This window comes from Anguilla anguilla, chromosome 17, assembly GCF_013347855.1.
Source record: "Anguilla anguilla isolate fAngAng1 chromosome 17, fAngAng1.pri, whole genome shotgun sequence".
Lineage (NCBI taxonomy): Eukaryota > Metazoa > Chordata > Actinopteri > Anguilliformes > Anguillidae > Anguilla > Anguilla anguilla.
This window is the reverse complement of record NC_049217.1, coordinates 15,061,117-15,082,379: the sequence shown is the minus strand read 5'-3', so window position 1 is coordinate 15,082,379 and position 21,263 is coordinate 15,061,117. Positions and strand designations below refer to the sequence as shown.

Genomic DNA, 21,263 nt, shown 5'->3' with positions numbered 1-21,263 from the left:
TTGAACCTGGAGGTGAAGCGGTTGAACCTGGTGATGAAGCGGATAAACCTGGTATGTAGCTGCCCGATTGAGTGAATCACAGCGCTCATCAAATTATCTGAAGTCCTCTCCCTAGTTCTTGCATTTTTAGCGAAAGGTCGCCATCCGGACTTGGTCTTCCAGGACCAGAGATGAGTTGGAACTGAGTACCTGCGCTTGGAGAAAAATTCAAAGAATCAGGAAACTAGATTTACGCTCTACATGCAGGGTTTTTGTAGTTTTCTAGTCTACGGTATGGTCTTCTTCATTGTATGTGATTCATATGATTGACAGGTTTATGATTTCACTATCTTCATTTTATTTTTATTAAAATTTTTATATTATTGCTGTTTTTTTCTCTGAAGCACTTTTGAGGTAACTTTTGTTAGGCTAAGTGCTGTATAAATAAAGATTGTGTTAATTCTACTACACTTTTCTGTTCTCTCTGCAGCGAAAAGCCACTGAGGTCGCTCGGGGAAAAAAAAGGAAAAAAAGAACTTTGGTGAGTCAAAATATCGAACAGGGGGACCTCAAAGGGGGACACCCCCCCCCCCCCCCACATTGAAGGGAATCCCAAATGCGTAAACAAGATGACGTTAGCGCTCAAGATGCTGCTCTCCTGATAAGCTCGCCCTGTCGGCTGATCGACGTGCGCACCACGAACCTGGCGGGAATCCGTGGCGTCAGGATGTGCAGACGTAGTTGCCCTGTCCCGTATGCGCAGCCACGGGACCGTACTGCCCTGAATGCACAGACGCAGTTGCCCTGTACTGAAGGAAGGCTCATAACTAAATATGCAGCTAAATATGCAGTTGCACAGTTAAGCCTGTCCTGGCTGCACAGACTCGGGGGGGGGGGGGCTGTCCTACCCTGTCCCACCCAGGCAGGCGGAGATCTCAGCTGGCCCCACACTGACAGGGCGGGAGGGTGGGGGGGGGTGGGGGAGCTGGGCTGGGATAGCCCTGCCGCAAGATGTCCCAGCCCGATAGCCCCTGAAGCGTGCCTTATCTCCCCTGTCCCGCACGGGGCAGCTCACGGTGGCAGGGGGGTGGAGGGTGGGGGGGTCGCTGGGTGTTCCCAACTCTGTGCACGTCTGTCTACCTTCCCCCGCGCACCACTTTTTGCCCCGACGTCTGTCCACACACGCACCGGAGGGACACACTCACCTGGAAACGTTCCCCACAGGTAAGGGACTACCGCCCATCAGGTCAGGGGTCAACACTGCAGATGAGAGGGAGGTCAGCTCACAATGGACAGGAAAGGGGGGGGGGGAGGACGGCCATCTAGAAAGCTGTGGCCCTCAATAACTTATTGAGGGACTGTCATGAGGAATATTGCTGTAGCGAATTTTGCAATTTTGGTGTCCTTTGATAGCCCAAATAAATGGCATTAAGCTAATGAGTTTTAGGAGCATTTCTAAAATAATATTGAAATCTGTCAAATCGACTGGTCTTAGCCCTTGGTTGTCCTCCATTTGCCAAAATGGGAGGAACAAATTTTTGAAGGAAAGTTCTTGTCAGTTGTTGAAGTTCTTGTTTATGTAATGGGCAGTGATGTTGCATCAGTGGTCGTCTGTAAGGGACCACTCCTTTGCTGTGTTCATCTTGTAATGTAATGTTAATATCTGACATCATGTGCTCTATGTGTTCTGCAGTTCATTTTAAGAGGAAACATCATGCTTTCTTATATTGTCACATGAAAGCAGTCAACTTGAGGTGGAGGACATTTTTACAATGCCTTTACAAGGTTTTCCAAATTTTAAGTGTTATGCATTGATAGACAACCAATTTGAAATACATTTCAACATAAAATAGTTGCAAAAAAGTTTTTTTGCAACTTCTGCCAGTACCAAAAAAAGGAAATATTCAGCACAAAATATATTAGAATTTATTATAGAAGAACAGTGACCTCACTGTCATTAGTTTGGCTGCAATAATTAAGTAAAGTAGTAATATACTCAATGCTGGGGAGTAGTTTTACTACATGTAGCTAAAATAGTAGTTTAATTACATTTTGCGGCAGATTGCTGGTAGTTGAACTACATTCAGATTTGTGCGGCAGTTCTAGCAGTTAATTACTTTTTTTCTTATTTTGAGGTGTAGTCAACTACAAGTACTGCCAACTGCTTTTGCCCGAAAATATTTTTTTCCGAACCCCTTTCATCAAATACGGCCTCCTCTCTCTTTTCTCTCTGATCCTGATAAGTGAGAAACACTCCACTACAGTTGCTGACGGTAAACTACCAACTGCCACACATTGCTGGTTAATCCCACTGAGCTGTATAGTGGTTCTCCTCATGAGCGAAAAGGCATTGCTCACACGTGCATCATGTCTCGGGAACATAATAATGATCATTTTTTGATCATTTTTTTTACAAAGTAGTTGTAAAAGTAGATGTTAGCTTTGCGAGCTACATTTCTCTTTAGGGTAGCTTTAGTTCACCTGCTTTCAATGTAAATTACCTGGAAATTTGTACAGCGATGCTTGCAGTGTATTTTCCCCAACAGTGAATATACTTGCACATTACCACATAACTACACACAGAATACCATTAGTTGTAATTAATTACTTAGTGGGAGATACAGTAAATGTACATAATAGAAGAACTAATAATGAGAGGTTAGCAGTGTGTGCTAATAAGTGTGTTATCATAATGAAGTCAGACTGTGAGCTAATTAATCAGGAGCGAGATTTGACCAGTGTCTTCAATAGACTATTAGCGGTGGGATACTGTAGAGTGAAGTCAGACTATTGCTGAAGAGAGCTGAGTGCCTGCAATTAGGGTGTGGCACAGAGATAAAAAAATTAGGTTTGTCTGTCAGCAACGGTGTAAAAGATGGTGGAAGTCAACTTCAGAAGCCCTTACACAGTCTTATTATTATTATTATTTATTGTAAAATACTTTTACTCCAGACTGTCTGATAAACTCACCATTAATGGAGTGTCTTTGTACAACCTCCAAATAATTGAATCCTTCTGACACAAGCCAAATATGTGCAGACTACTGAAATTTCCACAGAAACCGGCCAATATTTATAGCAAAACTATCTTTTTATATGAATGTACGTTTTAGATGGCAATGTTTTCTCAGGAGTCTGAGGGAACATGTTCAGATTTCTCTGAAGTGGCATAATTGTTCAACAGAATAAAAATGATCATAACATAGTTCAACAAAATTCTGGCCTTGAATGGGTCACATGAGCTTATTTTAAGATGTGATTTAAATTACTGAAAATGTGAGTGTTTTTAGGTTATGTGAAGACACTTCTGAGAGTTCAAGGACACGAGGACCAAAACCAGCACAGCAAGACACACCGATGGACACAGATTTGTCATTTGGAGGGGTGCGTTATAGCTTCTTCAAAAAGAGTTTGACACAACCTTAAAATAGCCATCATGACTGATGAGAGCAACCCACAGAATCCAGAGATGGTTCTGACCCACTTTATATGGTTTCATCCTTACTCTCAGACCCCCTGATGTCACAAGCTACATTGTAACTCAATTTATCTCTCTCTCTCTCTCTCTCTCTCTCTCTCTCCCTCACTCTCTCTCCCTCACTCTCTCTCTCTCTCCCCCTCTCTCTCTCTCTCTCTCTCTCTCTCTCTCTCTCTCTCTCTCTCTCTCTCTCTCCCTCTCTCTCTCTCTCTCTCTCTCTCTCTCTCCAGGACAATGACATGTCCTACGAAGAAAATGACCCGCCAATTCTTTCCTCACCCTTCAATATGTGAGTGTCCCGTTCTCTCACCTACAGTGATTTTGGATTAAATTTGTATAGCGCCTTTCATCCCATGATCTTAAAGTGCATCACTGTGAATGGCTGAAACTCACCTCAGCCACTAGCAAAGCGTAGCATCTAATGTTTGATGTACAGCAGCCATTTTGTGTCAGAACAGCTACCACATCACCCTTGTTGCACTCTCGTCAAACGCCTGTTCATAGCACAGAGTTTACATTTAAGTCTCTACAAATGTTTCTGAGGTAGCCATTCCAGGGTGGCTATGGCTTAGAAACATGCAATTTCAGATTACTAGGGTCATCACTTCCTTCATGGCCTATATTGCCCTCTTCTGGTTAAAAATAGAATTACGCCAAGAATATGGTCCTCCAAAACCACAGGTGGCAGTAGTTTCCCCTTGTATCAAGCACTTATTTCCTCACACCTTAAACAATTCCTCACAGCCCATTAAACCTGGTGCCTCCACTGGCACACGCTTTCATCCATGAAATAAAATAAAATTTCACGTAAAATTCCACTTCAAGCTAATTTGTTTCTGTAAAATTGCAATACAAAAGTCTGCCCAGTAGGGGGGCTTTGTGTTTTTTTAAGAGACCGAATTCCTTTTCAGGGATTGGAGTCGCCTCACTAAGGGATTGTCCTTGCCGTGGCCCATTTTCCCTAAGATCTGGTGAGAGTGGTTTGTAGCACACAGGGGTGGAGTGGTAGGCCCTACCCTGTGACCCCGCCCCCCTTTTTCAATTAACCCCTTACTGCCCCACCCCCATCTCTCTCTCTCTCTCTCTCTCTCTCTTCCAGGACCTCGCCCAGCCGCAGCGGGAGTTATGACCTGGACCAGCGGCGGCAGGAGGAGGGAGACTTCCGTCCCCAGAGCTTCACCTTCCGCCCGGACCCGGATGGTGAGCGGTGGGGTGGGTGTCTCCTCTCTGCTTTGGCTTTACCCCATTGGCCCACGCAGGTCACAAGGGCACATTGGGCGAAGCTTATTGGCTGTTCATTTCATGAGTGAAATCGGGAACCGCTGCTCAGCCGACTTCTGGGGTGTTGACCGTGGATGCTCACCCCCTGATGGGAGGGGTGCACCGTGAGGGCAGTTTATTTTGGGTTCTGTTTCAACTTCCGCTCTTAATTATTTCATTAGATCATTTATTTGACCTGATATTTTTTGATGAAGTCACAAGTTACTGCGGCAGACAGGACACATAACCTTAGTGTAAAAGTTTTACTATGGTCTGATATTAAACAACTTTTTTTGTCCCCTTGCTGCCATCCTGCTTCTCAGAACTGTGTTTGTGCTAGTAAAAAGGGTGGGATATGAGTCTTTGTAAACCACAACAGATGAATTGTCATTCAAAGGTGCTGTCAATCATCCATTTGACCTAAATAGTGTGCTTGTTTCGGAGACCAAATTATTTATACTGGCTCAAAGAAGGGATTGGCACCAAAACAGTTATGCAATTTTGCTATTTTATTATGCAATTTTAACACTGAGCAGGTTTGTTTTTGGACCAGAGGTGTCCTACCACTTCTTTCGTTATGAACGTCAGCTTCACGTTTTTCTGTCAGTGATGTGAGTCGAATGAGGAAAGTTCATTTAAAAATCCAAAATGAAAAATGCAAAACAGTCTTTCATTTTAATATGTAAAATACGGATCGCGTAGTACACAGTCAGAAGCGTATTTAAAACCTCGGCACCAAGGACTGACCCTTTCAGTGTTCTGAACAGCCTGCATTCATTGTGAGTTTGCATCTCGGAGGAGATACTGGTTACATTGATTTTGTGTACAGTCCAGTGCACAACTGTATTGTAAGATGTGTTTGGAATGTGTTACATTTTAGATGACAACAGACAGGGAGCAGAGAGGGGAAGTGGTTAGGAATGTGAGCTTATAAATATCGATTCTGTTCCCAGATAGAATGCTACTCTTGTACCCTTGAATGAGACACCTAACCTTGGTTGCTTTGATAGAGTATATATATACACACACACGTGTCTCCAAACTAGAGAGGGTCTTAGGCTGCATGAAGCCTGCAGCCCCAGCTCCTCCTGGCTCCACTACATGTCCTAGAAAGCTATTCCACACACAGACAACTCCCTGTGTTAAGAAAGAAATACTTCCTGATTTTCGTACAGAATTAATCTTTTGCAGATTTCCACCTAAGCTCTACTGTCAACTCGACTCAATCTGTGTTTACTTTGTTAATCCCTTTTATGGATTTAGAAACCTCACTCAAATCCTCCTCTTTTACTACGAATGAAAAGATTAACTACCTTAAGTCCTTCCTAATAACTTTTACATTTCATAAGTCGGAACACACACTCAGTTACCCTTCCTTGAACTATTTCCAGAGCTTCTATATTTCCTACGTATCGGTGAATGTGTAAATTGTTAGCCATGTATGCTATCCTCGCTAAAGACACAGATATGTGACGCTGATAGTAAGGATGAGTACACACAGCATGGCTTGTTCAGGGAATTTAGACATTTGTCTTGGGCGGTGAATCGGCGTTAGGACTGAACACAGCCTAAGGATTTTAAACGGGTGGGCCGGAGAGCAGACGGTCGGGTCGGCCCTCAGCTCAACACGTTCTCTGTGTGTTTCAGCGCCTCTGAACCTCAACACCAATGCCAACTCCAGGGGAGACTGCCTGGTGAGTACCTGGGCCGGAGCCACCTTGGGTTTCTGAAGCATGAATACACATGAAATGAAGAATGAATGTAGCATCAATACACATGAAGTTAAGAATGTATACATTAATGAATGAAGCATCAATACACATGAAGTAAAGAATGTATACATTAATGAATGAAGCATGAATCGACCGCAGTCCTTGTGTGTTTTGTTTGATAAGCCAATGAGAAACTGTCAGTTTTAGGGCAATTCGGCACACCTGCCATAGACCTGTTTGTTTTCAAAAGCCATCAAGTCCCTACAGTGAAGAGAGGTGGAAAGTTCTGGTGTCAGAAAGTAAAAGTCCTGATGTGTGTTTCTTCCACCCACAAGCTCAGCCAGCTCATTTCACTAATTTACTTAATTCTACCTTCTGGATGAAGAATTGTGCTAATTAGAAAACCCTGGTGATTGGAACAAAATCCTGGGGAGGACTTTTATTTTCTGAACCTGGATTTTCTGCTGCTGACAGTCAATTGTGGCTGCAGGTATGCGTATTCTGGATATCTACGGTACTGAATTTTCCTTTATACTCCAGGCTTATGTGGAGCTGAATGAATACATGAGGGACCAGAACCAGGAGGGGTACTGGCAGGAGACGGGCCGATGGGTGGGGTACGAAGAGAGCTACGACCCCGAGGGGGGCGCCTGGGGCCCCTCCCACATCTCCTACCTCACCTTCAAGAGCCTCCTCCAGCTGCGCCGAGCCATGACCTCAGGTGAGAGGGGGGGAGCAACACGGGAAAGATATGGAATGGGGGGGGGGGCACAGGTGAGCCATTGGAAAAGTACACAGGTGAGATATATGGAAAGGATACTGGTGAGATATATGGAAAGGATCCTGGTGAGATATAGGCAAAGGACACAGGTGAGATTTAGGCAAAGGACACAGGTGAGATATAGGCAAAGGACACAGGTGAGATATAGGCAAAGGACACAGGTGAGATTTAGGCAAAGGACACAGGTGAGATATAGGCAAAGGACACAGGTGAGATATAGGCAAAGGACACAGGTGAGATTTAAGCAAAGGACATAGGTGAGATATATGTAAAGGACAGCGGTGAAATATATGTAATGGACACAGGTGATATATATGTAAAGGACCCAGGTGAGGTCCTAGCAGAGCATTAGGGGCAACGGGTGACATCCTCTGGGTGAGACATTTAACTGAGGTCCTGCCTCAGTGTGGTCTTTAAATATCCCACGAAAATTTCTAAATAGTAGGATTGTCAACCCCAGTGTCCTGGCCAAGTTCCCACAAAACTGATTTTCTACATCCGGACTCCAGATCCCTCCACTACATCTGATTGGCTACACCATCCCTTGCCTTCCTACCTAATTTGATTCCCCAGGTTGTCACTGCAAAATAAAATTTAATTCTGTGTTAAGGCAAATAAATAATTTGAAAATAAAATTAATTCATACCAAGGTTTTTCTTTTCACCTGAAGCTGCCCAGTTACTGTGTATATTTTTATCAGTTTTTCAGGCTGGAGACATGTTATTAATAAATTAGCCACAAGGTGGTGATAATAGTCAAGTTTTCTCTTTTCTTGAAACACAAACTACTTTTCCCTTTCGTCAGGAATTAAGTACATACAGACTGTTTTGGGTACAGACTACACTGAGTATAGACTGTGCTAGGTACATGATGTCATTGATATAGACTGCACTGGGTCCAGACTGCATTTGGTACAGAATATGCTGGCTACGGACTGCACTGGGTATAGACTGTGCTGGGTATAGACTGTGCTGGGTATAAAATGCTTTCAGTACACACTGCACTGGATGCAGACTCTGCTAGTTCGACACCGTACTGCTGAGTTAGAATGTGTCTGGGATATATATTTGTGTTCCCCAAAGTGTTGGTCAATATGCAAATTCCTTTAAAGCCAAGACTGGCTTTACATTACATTACATTCATTTGGCAGACGCTTTTATCCAAAGCGACGTACAAAAATGTATTAAATTTATTTATTATCCAGTACAGAAACAAGGGCAAAGGTTTGTGCATGTAAATGCAGAGTCTACACAGGGTCCTGTTTGTCTGTTTGTCTGTATGTCTCTCCGCTCCCTCACACACTCTCTCTCTCTCTCTCTCTCTCTCTCTCTCTCTCTCTTTCTGTCTCGTTCTGTCTCTTTCTCTCTCTCTCTCTCTCTCTCCCTCCCTCTACCTTGGTGTCCTCCCTTGCTCGGGTTGGTACTTGGCTCAGGTGTGGTGCTGCTGGACCTGGCCGAGCGCAGCCTGGCGGGCGTGGCTGAGAGGGTGGTGGAGGAGCTGGTGTCCAAGAAGGAGATCCGGCAGGGCGACCGTGAGGCCCTGCTGAGGTCTCTGCTGCAGAAGCGCAGGTAACACACGCACCTGCGCACACACACACACACCTGCACATACATGTTCACATGTGCTGCAGTTACACACACGCACACACACACACACACACACACACATGTTCACATGTGCTGCAGTTACACACACACACACACACACACACACACCTGCGCACACATGTTCACATGTGCTGCAGTTACACACACACACACACACACACACACACTTGTACTCACATGTTCATCTGTTGGACTGCTGGACTCTTCCAGCATTCTCCATTACTGTGTCTCTGTTTATCCGGAAGCTTCTCAATGTTATAATCAATCACTGCTAAACAAATGCCACAGAAGCCCTCATACTGTTTCCTGTGGATGGTAAAATCCATAGTTGTCCATCACATCTGCTGCTTACAGAAAACCAGCTTTGTCAGCCCTGAGGAATCAGGCTGTGACATACTGATGCTTGTTTTTTCTTGGCTTGTGGTCCAATGCATCTCCCTCTCTGCAGTCAGTCTGACCAGGAAGAGGCCACCGAGCAGTCATCCGGTATAGAAATGCAAACCTTCTCTGTCACCAAGAAGGTAACCAGCTCTAACAACCCTGTCAACCTGCCTATCGCCAAGGCAGCTCAACTAGAGTGGCCAAAAAAGAACAAACACACAGTGATGTTAGAACAATTAACTAGCTCAGAAATCACTGAATTTTAATGATATGCAATATTCAGTTCGGGAAAACGCTCAGTTTTAAATCTACTCTCACAATCATATTTACACTGATAGAAAGCATTTGATCCAATCTGGACTCATATAAGGCTCTTGTAAAGTTGAATTAATAATTAATGCTAATACTGTGTTAAAGGCTTTATAAATGGACAGAGAGATGAGTCTGTAGTAGTTTGTAATTATTCAGGGGTAAATATTCGTGGATTGTTGCGTATCCTCAAGTGTGACCTATCTTAGACTAGGTATTACAAGTAGTTCCCAGAATTCATTTCTGTACCCTCCCAAGCTATCTGTTGTGCTCAGGAATTCTACAGTTGTTTGACCTTTCACCTCTGACCCCTAACCCCCTCTGACAGAGAGATGCGGCAGGCAGTCTGGAGGCCTCATTGGTCCTCTCAGGTGAGTGTGCGATAAAAAAAATGGTCAAGAAATAGACACCCCTTCCTGCTCTCCACTGACACAAGGCTTAGGAACGACAAACATCGACACTAACAAAGCACCTTATAACTGATTATGCGCCACGGCTGTGTCGCAGGGGCTCTGGACTTCCTGCAGAAGCCCGTGGTGGCCTTCGTGCGCCTGAGCGAGGCCGTCGTCATGGAGACGGCCCTGGAGGCCCCGGTGGCGGTCCGCTTCGTCTTCGCGATGGTGGGGCCGAGCCAGGACAGCATGGACTACCACGAGTCGGGCCGGTCCATGGGGGCGCTGATGACCGACAGGGTGAGAGAGGGGGGGGTGAGCTGAGGCGAGGAGAGAGGGCATGGGAAGCGGAGGAGGAGAGGGGGATCCTGGTCCAGGAAAGACAGGAGAGGGAAGAGAAGACGGAGGGAATGAAGAATGAGAGAGGAAAGAGAAGCCAGAATCTGAGATTTATGGCTTGACTATAGGCCATAAACTTAATGCCCAGTTTCCCTGGTCCGGGAATAATAATAATAATACAATTAATTAATTTATTTATTTATTTATTTATTTATTAATTAATTAAATATTTATATATATTTATATAGAACCTTTGCAGAGCCAAAAGTTAGGAAGTTTTAAAAAAGAAGCTCAGGCTAAGTTATTATGAAAAGGTCGGTCTTTAAAAACTGCGACACTTTGCTTGCCTGTTTTTTTTTTTTCGGAAGAGCGTTCCACAAAGGGGATGCAGCCACACAGAGACACATCAAAGGGGTTTGTTTCACACACTGTGTGTTATTTCTAGCACCAGTATTTTTTGGCAGCCCTGGTCAGAATGCTGATTCCCCTCCACCCGCACCCCACCCCACCGCCCCCACCCTCAGGTGTTCAACACGGCAGCGTTCCTGGCGGACAGCGATAGGGAGCTGACGGAGGCCGTGGCGGACTTCATGGACTGCAGCATCGTGGTCCCGCCCACGGAGATCCAGAACGAGGCCATGCTCCAGTCAATGATCAGCTTCCAGAAGAAGCTGCTCAGAGACCGCCTGCGCCCGACCGACACCCGCCTCTTTTTCGACGAAAAGGCCAAAGGTGAGGCCCCCCCCCCCCGCCCCCCCCCGCCGAACCAGCACCTTCCCGAATCGTGCCCGTTGGCAAGTCAACAAGAGACAACTTGGGGTGGTTCATGAGATAATGTTGCACTTGAGTTCCCTACATGATTTTTTTCTGATACCCAGCAGAAAAAAGTTTAAGTAGTTTGATTATTTTTTGGAGATAATACAAATGTCATGGATGACAAAAACTAAAAAATTTGCAGTAAAAATACAGTATTTTTAAAAATATTGTTTTATTTTTTTTTGTTTTAATTTGTTTTATCGAAATTCCCTTGCTCTGTGGTTTTCAGCATAGTAGAATCTATGGTTCTTGAATATAAAGACCACAGACCCATGTCCCCTACAGGGGACAAAAATTAATTGGCGGGTCATAGGAGGATATTACAACGTCTGGAATACATTAACACCATAAAAGTAAAAACGTATTTATGTATACGTTTTCACTTTGTTTAACTCATGTCAATGCCTCACCCAGAAATCAAAGCAAAACAACTTTTGAGATTTTTAGGGCACATTTTCTCCCCATCGGGCAAACAGTGGGGGAAATAAATCACGCGTTGGGAGCGGCTTCGAGTGCGTTTTTGGGAAAAAGAAACCGACCGCGGCGCTCTTCTCTTCGTTCGAAGGCGCGGAGGAGCCCAGGGAGGACCCCCTGGCCCGGACGGGGCGGCCGTTCGGCGGGATGGTCAAAGACATCAAGAGGCGCTACCCGCACTACCTCAGCGACTTCGTCGACGGCCTCAACATCCAGGTCCTGTCCGCCGTCATCTTCATTTACTTCGCCGCCCTGTCGCCGGCCATCACTTTCGGAGGACTCCTGGGTAAGCGCAGGCGTCGCCCCTGGGGGGGGGGGGGGTATTTGCACAGGCCAGGGCTACCGCTATAGTAGGGGGGGGAGCTAGAGTATGCGCTGGCTCCCCTTTCCACCAGTCACCTTGTCTCGATTAGTCAATGAGCTGTATACGCCAGCGGCGATTGGCTTACAGGTTAGACCGCGGGAGAACATTCACGCCAGGGACGCGTGAACAGCGTTTAGCTGCCATTCGTGCGCTCGTCGGCACATGCTGATAAAATGTCGGGTCGCAAACTGTAAAGGATGGGGTCGATTATATCTGGGATCAGGCGTTTGTATGAAATCCAGAAAGGGTATGGGCCTCCAAGAATGGGGCACCTCTGATGAAGGGCTTTCCATAGCTAAGCTCAGCTCATCTAGGGCCTTGCTCATTTTTGTAGGCAAAGATTTCAGCAGCAAAAAAGACCAATGGAAGGAAAAAAGACCACTTCTGGAAGGGTGCAACGTTTGCTGGTGTTTGATGTGTTTCAGCCTTTATTTGATGAAATTAAGCCACCGATTGGCTGAAGTATTCCGAGGCTTGGCTGCTGGTCGAAAGAGGAACCCGCCAAAGGCAGAACCGTGTGCGCGTCTGATTGGCGGCTAGTTTAGAGACGGTAGAGCCATTTCTCCTGACTGCTGACGCTCTGTGACCCCCCCCCCCCCCCCCCCCCAAAACAGCTGATAAGACGGACGGAATGATGGGCGTCTCCGAGCTGATGATCTCCACCTGCATCCAGGGAATCGTCTTCTGCTTCCTCGCCGCACAGCCGGTCCTGGTCATCGGCTTCTCCGGGCCCCTGCTGGTCTTTGAGGACGCCTTCTTCCTAGTACGTGTCTCTCCTGTTCCAGTCAATTTGATTCGGCTAATTTCCGTAGCGCTTTTAACAGAACCGCCATGACAAAGGCGCTTTACAGGAAAGTAGTAAAACGTAACAAAATTGGAAAATTTGGAAAGACGGGGTCTCAACCCCCAAAAATATCAATATCAACACTCCCCAATAGGAACAAAAAAAGAAATAGCAGGCCTCTAGATCAGGTCTGCGTGATTCCGTTCCGCACTAACCTATTTTAGTGTTTCCATACAGCTGTTTTTCCATTAAAAGCGAACAGGACAGTCTGTCTCCTTGTGTTCTGTTAACATCACGTACCTGTGGAAGGCTCATTCTACATCATTCATTTCTTTAGTTTTTAACAGGGCTCAGAGGGCTCGAAGTTAAATAGTTAGTCATCGCATGTGAAAGAGAATTATGAAATGTTTTATTATATAGTTCATTTTAGTGGATGCTTTTGATTTGGTTAGACAGTGTTTATATGAGGCGATGAAGGACATTTTAGATAATTACAGAAGTTCTTGATGACCAGCTATACATTAGCAGGTACAGTATAGGAACATCTGTCCCTTGGACATGAAAGAACTCAATCTCTTCTTTGACCTCCATCACCTTTAACATTACCTTGCTGGTATTTGCTGATGTTCTTATCCAAAGCGACTTAAACAACTTCAGAATTTTTACATAGTATTCATTTATACTGCTTGATATATACTGAAGATACTCAGTATATATACTCAGGTTAAGAACCTTGCTCAGGGGTACAGTGGCAGTGCCCTATCCAGGAATTGAACCTGAAGCCTTTAGGTTACAAGCACAGTTCCCTACCCATTATGATAATGCACTGCCAGTTTTTTATTCCTATAAGTACTTTAAGACTGAATGGGTTCCACTGTTGTGATATGTAGGTTGAGAATGTGCATGTTTATGCTAATCATGTAAACCCCTCGTATTGATTTTTTTCCCTCTCACTTGCTCTGGCAGTTCTGCAAGTCCCGGGACATTGAGTACATCGTGGGCCGGGTGTGGGTGGGGGTCTGGCTGGTGGTCATCGTGTTTGTGGTGGTGGCCGCAGAGGGGAGTTTCCTGGTCAGGTTCATCTCCCGCTTCACGCAAGAGATCTTCTCCATCCTCATCTCCCTCATCTTCATCTACGAGACCTTTGCCAAGCTCTTCAGGGTAGATTTCCTCCCCCATCCCACGCTCCATCACTCTCTCCGTTCATCTCTCCTCCATCGCTTCTCTATGTCCGTGGCAGATTCTTTCATCTACTTTCCAACATTCTAGCTATCTTTCTTGAGTCACTGAAGAGCACTGCAGCTGAAGTATGCTTCACTGGACATGCCCAAAAGCCAGTGACTATTTTACCCCAGACAAGCCATGCAGTACAATAAGAAAGCCAATGATTACTTTACATCCTACAGGCCACACAGTACTACAGCAGAGCTCATAGCGTCGTAGTTTCCTTTTTTTTTTTTTTTTTTTGACTGAACGACTTCAATTCACTTTATTATAGGTCAAAAGGCTAGATAGTACCTAAAATTCACACAGACTACTATAGCCAGGCTATTAGCTACAACTACGAAAAAAAGCATAGGAGTTTTGGCATCCCTGCACTGGTTTCTAGCCAATTTTAGAATGGATGTTTAGATGTTATTGCTTACTTTAAAATGGCAGTTCACCTAAAAATGAAATAAGGCTATGTTTCCTCTCACCCAGAGTGCTATCTATCCATCCAGATAGTTTGGCAGACATTTGACAAGTTTTCCAGATATCTACATGCTGCAGCTTGTTCAGATATAACGGACCTCAATGTGCCAAAAATCTACATTCACAGACTTTGTTGTGCATGTTTCATTGAGAACTACTTTCTACCTTAGTACGCTAGCTGCGTATATCTATGTAAAGTCTCAACCAAAGCATGTCAGTATTCTGAGGCACCATGTCAACTCTGTTAAAACAACATCGTTTTAGAACAACGTTGTTCTGATTATGATAATTCTAGGTTAAAAGGAATGGGGCAGGGCCTTTTCTGTTTGAGTGTCTAGGATCTGGAATTGCTTGCCCAAAGATCTGAGGTTGACAAAGTCTGTGTCCTCCTGTACATCTCTTTTAAAACCCCATTTGCTTTCAGTTAATGCTTTACTTTGTTGATTCTAGTTTGCTGATTTATCGTTGTATTTCTTTTATCTTACAGGTGCCCTTTTATAATATCAATGCAGTTATTTTTTATCCTTATTTCACATTTTTTGTTTTGTATGGATTTTGCTTAAAGTAATTTGAACAATTTTAAGAAAATTGCCTCACAGATAAAGTTATTAATTGTACAAACATTTTTATTTTACGTCCTACAGTCCTCACAGTACTCAAGTCAGTGACACTTTCTCTTTGTTTTTCCACTGTTTTCCCCTCTTGCGTCCAGATCTTCCAAAAACATCCCCTGATCCTGAACTATGAGCATCTGAACGATACCTGGGATGACCCCTTCCACCCCATCATAGTAAGGCACGTCAGTAATGACAGTCATGGCAACACGACTACCCACCACTACTTTCGAGAGAGGTCTTACCCCAACACTGCCCTGCTCTCCATGTGCCTCATGTTCGGCTGTTTCTTCATCGCCTTCTTCCTCCGCCATTTCAAGAACAGCCGTTTCCTGCCCGGTCCGGTAGGTCACTGATCCTTTTGAATCACTCCAGAAATGATCCCTCTTGCAGATTTCTCACTGATTTGTTTCAGCGATCCTTATGTCCATACCCTGAATGCCATTGGGGTCACTAGTGTTCCGTTTTATTGCTGAACATTTTATCGTGCCATCAACCGTCTGAGAATGTAAAAGTGTTGTGCTTGAGACGGTTAGGGCCTGAAAGATCCGTTTTCCCTGATAAATCAGAAAAAAAACCAAAAAATCACAACAAATTGCATTCTCGATCACTGTCAGCAGGACATGGACGAGCAAGATAATTACCAGCGTGTGCTCACGTGTTTTAACGATCACCACTGAGTTCTATTGAAGCATAGCCTGGAGAAGATGACTGGCTAATCTGCCGGTACCAGTATCTGAGTAACAAGCCTCATGTGACTTCGCCCTCTTCAGATACGTCGAATGATTGGAGATTTCGGGGTCCCCATCGCCATTTTCATCATGGTCTTCATAGATATCATCATTGAGGACGCCTACACACAGGTTTGTGGTGCTTTATTCATTCCGTGCTATGGTAAGACGACTAGTTCCAGTGTTCACGTCAGCATTTTTGTGGGACAGCCTGGAGGCCCGGTCACTGACTTCCCCCTTTCCACAGAAGAATATTAAACCCGACTTAAAGCAAATGGCAAAAAAACAACAGCATAGTATGTATAGAATATTTTTAGCAGCAGTAGTATAAGGAGGTAGTATAAGGGAGGCTGCCCTCCAGACATACACAGCCAGTCCGAACTGATAAATAGTGAGGAGAGTAAAGGTTTGTCTCTCCCGCATTTCCTGGGCAGAAACTGGTCGTGCCCAAAGGCCTAAAGGTATCCAACGAAACAGCTAGGGGCTGGCTGATCAACCCCCTGGGAGAGAAGAAAGACTTCCCCATCTGGATGATGTTCGCCTGCTTCGTCCCAGCCCTGTTGGTCTTCATCCTCATCTTCCTCGAGTCGCAGATCACCACGTAAGTCATATCCTCGTCTTCTTGGAGCCACATAATGTGATCACGTCCTCGGTGGACACATTTCTGTGAACACAACCAGCTTACCGTGTGTTCTGTTCGACAAACTACTAAGGAACCACAGTATAACATGTTTTCAAATCCTTGGAGAATTTTCTGTGAAATTTGCTATCTTTTTTTACCAGTAATACACGTTGACCTAATTCATTAATTCATCACCAATGATTAAACACTGAAAGCTGTCTTTCAAAGCCATAAAACCTCAGATCTTCAGCACTACACCCTATTGAGGAGCAAAAGTATGTGACACAAAAATGGGCACAAAATATATCGAAATATTTTTCTAAATACCAACCAGAAATGTATCTATAAACTAAAACCAAAATGGTGGACTTATAGGTTGCTTTGCAAGCAGTACAGAGCTATAAAACATTCAAAAATGGAGGAGAGCAACCTGTTTTAGTTATGAAAAGCATAAATGCAAATACATACAGTAATTGAAACACGTGGACTAATTCTATCATTTAAGACCACAGCCACTGTTGCAATGTATGATGCTGATATTACTTACAAATGTGGGGTGGTTTTGGGCCAAGGCAAATTGAACCTTTCGCATTTCAGTTGCTCCTCACATCTTACTGATTCGTTTTTAGCTAGGATTCCTTTTTTTTAGGACTGGTGAGCTACCAAGATTGATGAATGAAGTGATTACAAAAGGAAACATGTGAACAAGAGGTATCCAAACTTCTGTTAAAAGGGGAAGTGTGTGTGCAGGTTTTAGTTACAGCTGAGTAATAAGACTCCTGATTCTACTTATCAAGGTCCTGATTGAAGACCATGATTTGTGAATTGGTTAAATCAGGTGTGGTAGTGCTGGGCTAAGACAAAAACCTGCACCCACATTGACCTGTTTCGGATAAGATTGGATAACTCTTGGAAAAATGAAAAAAAAAAAAAAAACAAGTTTTAAAACTTTTGCACCAAAAGTTCAGTCCTGATGGTTTTTGAATGTATGGTTTGAACTGTAGAAGTACATTACAATACAGGCATTTACCAGACAAACTTATCCAGAGCCACTTACAGACTGTTGCTGAGTTGTAGAAGCGAAAGGCTGACCAATAAGGGTGTGCGAAGAGCAGCCCGAATGGTGACGCTGCTCCCTGTCTGTACGCTGTTCCTGGCAGGCTGATCGTGAGCAAGCCGGAGAGAAAGATGGTGAAGGGGTCGGGGTTTCACCTCGACCTGCTGATCCTGGTGAGCATGGGGGGCATCGGCTCCATTTTCGGGGTGCCCTGGCTGAGCGCCGCCACGGTGCGCTCTGTCACGCACGCCAACGCCCTGACCGTCATGAGCAAGGGGCCCAAGCCCGAGATCCAGAAGGTGCTGGAGCAGAGGGTCAGCGGGATCCTGGTGGCAGCGCTGGTTGGTGAGTCCCCCCTCAGGAAAACATCACATGTTAAATGTGTCTTTTCACGTGTGAAATTGGAGATTTTCACGTGATTGACTTTTTTTTTCCCACACGTGAATGGATATTTCCACACGCGGAAACGAAATCACCTGAAATTCCAAGTTCAAGTGAACTACAATTTGCACGTGTTTAAACAAAACATCGGACTTGAAATAGCATATGTTTCTTGGTTACATTTACCTGCTCTCATCTTACGAGTGTGAAAAGGATTAAAAGGATTTAATTCTTTAAGCTGCATCTTGGCAAGACAAACATTAGGGAACTGGAATATATTGTTAAATATACTGAAAAATAAATATATTATCTATATACCCTCACCGGCCACTTCATTAGGTACTCGCTAGTACCAGATGTGGTCTTCTGCTGCTGTAGCCCATCTGCTTCAAGGTTCGACATGTTGTGCATTCAGAGATGTTCTTCTGCATACCTCGGTTGTAACGAGTGGTTATTTGAGTTACTTTTGCCTTTCTATCAGTTCGAACCAGTCTGGCCATTCTCCCCTGACACCAACAAGGCATTTTCGCCCAGAGAACTCCCGCTCACTGGATATTTTCTCTTTTTCGGACCATTCTCTGTAACTGGGGGCCGTACCCACGCCTTGTGCTTGCAGGCATTTCCATCCTGATGGAGCCCGTCCTGAAGATGATTCCGATGACGGCTCTCTTTGGGATCTTCCTGTACATGGGCATCACCTCTCTCAACGGGATCCAGCTGTGGGACCGCATCCTCCTCCTGTTCACCCCCAAGAAGTACTACCCTGCGGACGCGTACGCCACCATGGTACAGCTCGCCGTTTAGCTCCCGCCCCCCCTGCCGCTAAAACGCAAGCTCGCACACAAAACATTGAAAACATTACACAGAAAACGCCAGGGATAATGTGCGCAAAACAAAACTGCATTCACCACATTCTGTTTCCACCAGCTGCAATGAAAGGGTTAAACAAAAGTCTTTTTCCCCCCTCCCTCTTTTCTCCCTTTGTAAAACATGTGCCTATGTCCCACGCAGATTCGATTCTCGCTTTCTCTTACATAACATAGCATAACATAGCATAATTATGAAAAGAGGCCATTCAGCCAGACAATGCTCGCCATTTTCCTGACTAAATTAGTCCTCTGATTGCCTACAGACTAGATAGTATCTAACACCGTATCGAGCCTAGTCATGAAAATCCCCAGAGTTTCTGCCTCAACGACGTAACCTGGCAGGCTATTCCACACATTGACTACGCTCTGCGTGAAAAAATTCTTCCTAATGTCTGTACGAAATTTACCATGTCCCCTCATTCTTCTTCCTCCGTTTCAGGTGAAGCCCCTGCGAATGCACCTGTTCACTGTGATCCAGGTTATATGCCTGGGGGTCCTGTGGGCTGTGAAGTCCAGCCCCGCATCCCTGGCCCTGCCCTTCATCATCATCCTCACCATCCCACTCCGCATCCTCATGACCGGTCGCCTCTTCACAGCCATGGAAATGAAATGCGTGAGTATCGACAGCCCCCATTCGCACGACTGCGCCCGTAATACTGACTTTCAGATTATATGAGACTCCTCTACTCTACTCGTGTAAGAGAAATCTTTCTACTGTACATACAGGAAATATGAGGAAATATTGTGCTGCTATTAGTAGTAGCAACCCACGCACAAAGTAAGGGTCCAATCCTAACTTGAGGCATTCTTTACTCCCTCTCTACTACATGGTGCGCAAGAACAAAACTTCCAAAAATGATATTTATTGAATCGGTTTTTTTCAGTATTGCATGTAAAACCATTTTTTGTCCAGTTCGAAAAAACTCCACTGAGCTTTACTCAGTGTGTGCGTCATAGTCAGTTGCTGTGTTACGGTTGGTGTTCTGCTGTAACCTTGTGTTCTACTGTGGTGTGTCACAGTTGGATGCTGAAGATGCCGCGGTGGACCTGGAGGAAGAGATAGGCGTGGACGTGTACATGGAATCTCCACTACCTTAGACACTCTGGGCCCCCCCCCCCCCCCAACCTAAACAACTAGAGTTTTCTTTTAGTTTTTACTCTATGGCAAATGTGTCCTTCAAAAGTATCTGAAAACCCAACAGAATCCTCACATCCTCACCCTATAGTAAACTGACTGACGACGCATTGCTTTGTTGTAAGGGGTGTGCTTTTTGTGTGGCTGGTAAATGCTGAAATGGGTGTCTTTAGCATTCAGACATGAAAAGAGACTTGCCCCCAATTTTTTGTTAAACATTACAAATTCCATTAGATTAGGACATAAAATCTATATGCTCATCACACTGATTTTTAAATATGTTACAAATGTAATCGTAATTTTAGGATTTTTATGTTAGCAATTTTTTTATCATAACATTCATCATATCATCATAACATATCATTATTAATTTAATTAATTATTTTGTTGGCTTTTTATGGTGTTTGCTTACCACAAAGTATTTTACTTTTTGTTGTTAGCTTTTATCCAGGGGCCATAGCACTTGTGGAGTTGTGAGTTGACAGTAGAATTTATTTTAATAGCTAAAATCCACTCTAGTTTTATATGTTAGAGCATTAAAAGTTTATAACTTGCACTAGTAATGCTTGAGTATGGGCATTATCTGCACTAAAGAATCTATAGTATATAATGATATTACGACAACAAATCATTCCATCTCCTCTCTGCCAATTGAGTTTTGTGCATTATATTGAGTGCTTTAGTTTGTGTGTGAATGGGATGTCATAATTATGATCTGTAAATATGTCAAAGCTGAAATCATGGTGATATACATAAATGTCCAGGCATTTTCAAAGGAAGGGAGAGTAAAGGGAAAGGTATGTGTGAGGAAGGGGGTGTATATTTGGCTGATGTTTTTTTCCATTGTTTTTTTGTGACCAGTTGCCTGTGCTTCTTAATTGTGCATCTATTAAAAGTGGATTTTTCTTTGATTTCATGGTTACAGCTTCAGTATATATTCAAATGTTTCCAGGTGTCACTAACTAATCCACTCTGAAAAAGAAAAAAACAACAATTCAACATTTTTGACTGATACCAGCTTGGCATAAGAGATTGACCCCCTTCAGCATTATAAATCTTTAGTAGTCTTGCAGCAGTTCTTGTTGCTGGTTTCATGTCCAGAAGTGATAAAATGCTGAGCCATGCCATCCTGACAGGCTTTGTTCCAGAATATTCCGCAGCAGCAATCAGAAGGGAAACGGAATAGCTGTAACGTCTGGCTATAGCCTTTCTGCTGGCCTGGGATATATATATATATATATTAAATAAACTAATATTTTTTTAAATACATAATATTTAAAAAATATTAGTTCTTTCTTTCAAACTATTTTCCCCCAGAGAGTATGTTCATTTCAGACAACTTCACCATATTATATAAAGTTTTGTTGAATGAAATAACATTGAAACAGAATTTCATAAAATGAAACAAGCTGTGGGAACTAGCTTAAAAGGCTTATTTAAGACCGCTTCATGAAAATAATTAGTCTAAGGAACCAATGAGATATGAA

The 21,263-nt window shown here is 44.0% G+C and overlaps 1 protein-coding gene across 5 annotated transcripts; it reads left to right on the top strand.

The window, feature by feature from the left end:
- Nucleotides 1-1,089: 1,089 nt before the first annotated feature.
- LOC118216394 (band 3 anion exchange protein-like) lies at nucleotides 1,090-20,687 on the top strand. Of its 5 annotated transcripts, XM_035397492.1 has the most exons (23): nucleotides 1,139-1,203; nucleotides 2,224-2,252; nucleotides 3,269-3,362; nucleotides 3,687-3,745; nucleotides 4,368-4,427; nucleotides 4,556-4,668; nucleotides 6,364-6,410; nucleotides 6,969-7,149; nucleotides 8,642-8,777; nucleotides 9,265-9,337; nucleotides 9,835-9,877; nucleotides 10,014-10,198; nucleotides 10,762-10,969; nucleotides 11,619-11,813; nucleotides 12,506-12,654; nucleotides 13,642-13,836; nucleotides 15,080-15,325; nucleotides 15,755-15,844; nucleotides 16,147-16,313; nucleotides 17,495-17,736; nucleotides 18,389-18,558; nucleotides 19,081-19,254; nucleotides 19,662-20,687. In XM_035397492.1, exons 3-23 carry the CDS (start codon nucleotides 3,336-3,338, stop codon nucleotides 19,737-19,739), a joined length of 2,838 nt encoding a protein of 945 aa, XP_035253383.1. In that variant the 5' UTR covers nucleotides 1,139-1,203; nucleotides 2,224-2,252; nucleotides 3,269-3,335; the 3' UTR covers nucleotides 19,740-20,687. The 5 variants fall into 5 exon arrangements, with proteins under 5 accessions (XP_035253384.1, XP_035253382.1, XP_035253386.1 ...); XM_035397493.1 differs by lacking the exon at nucleotides 2,224-2,252 and having other exon boundaries at nucleotides 1,090-1,203; nucleotides 4,556-4,656; XM_035397491.1 differs by lacking the exon at nucleotides 2,224-2,252 and having other exon boundaries at nucleotides 1,090-1,203.
- Nucleotides 20,688-21,263: the final 576 nt, after the last annotated feature.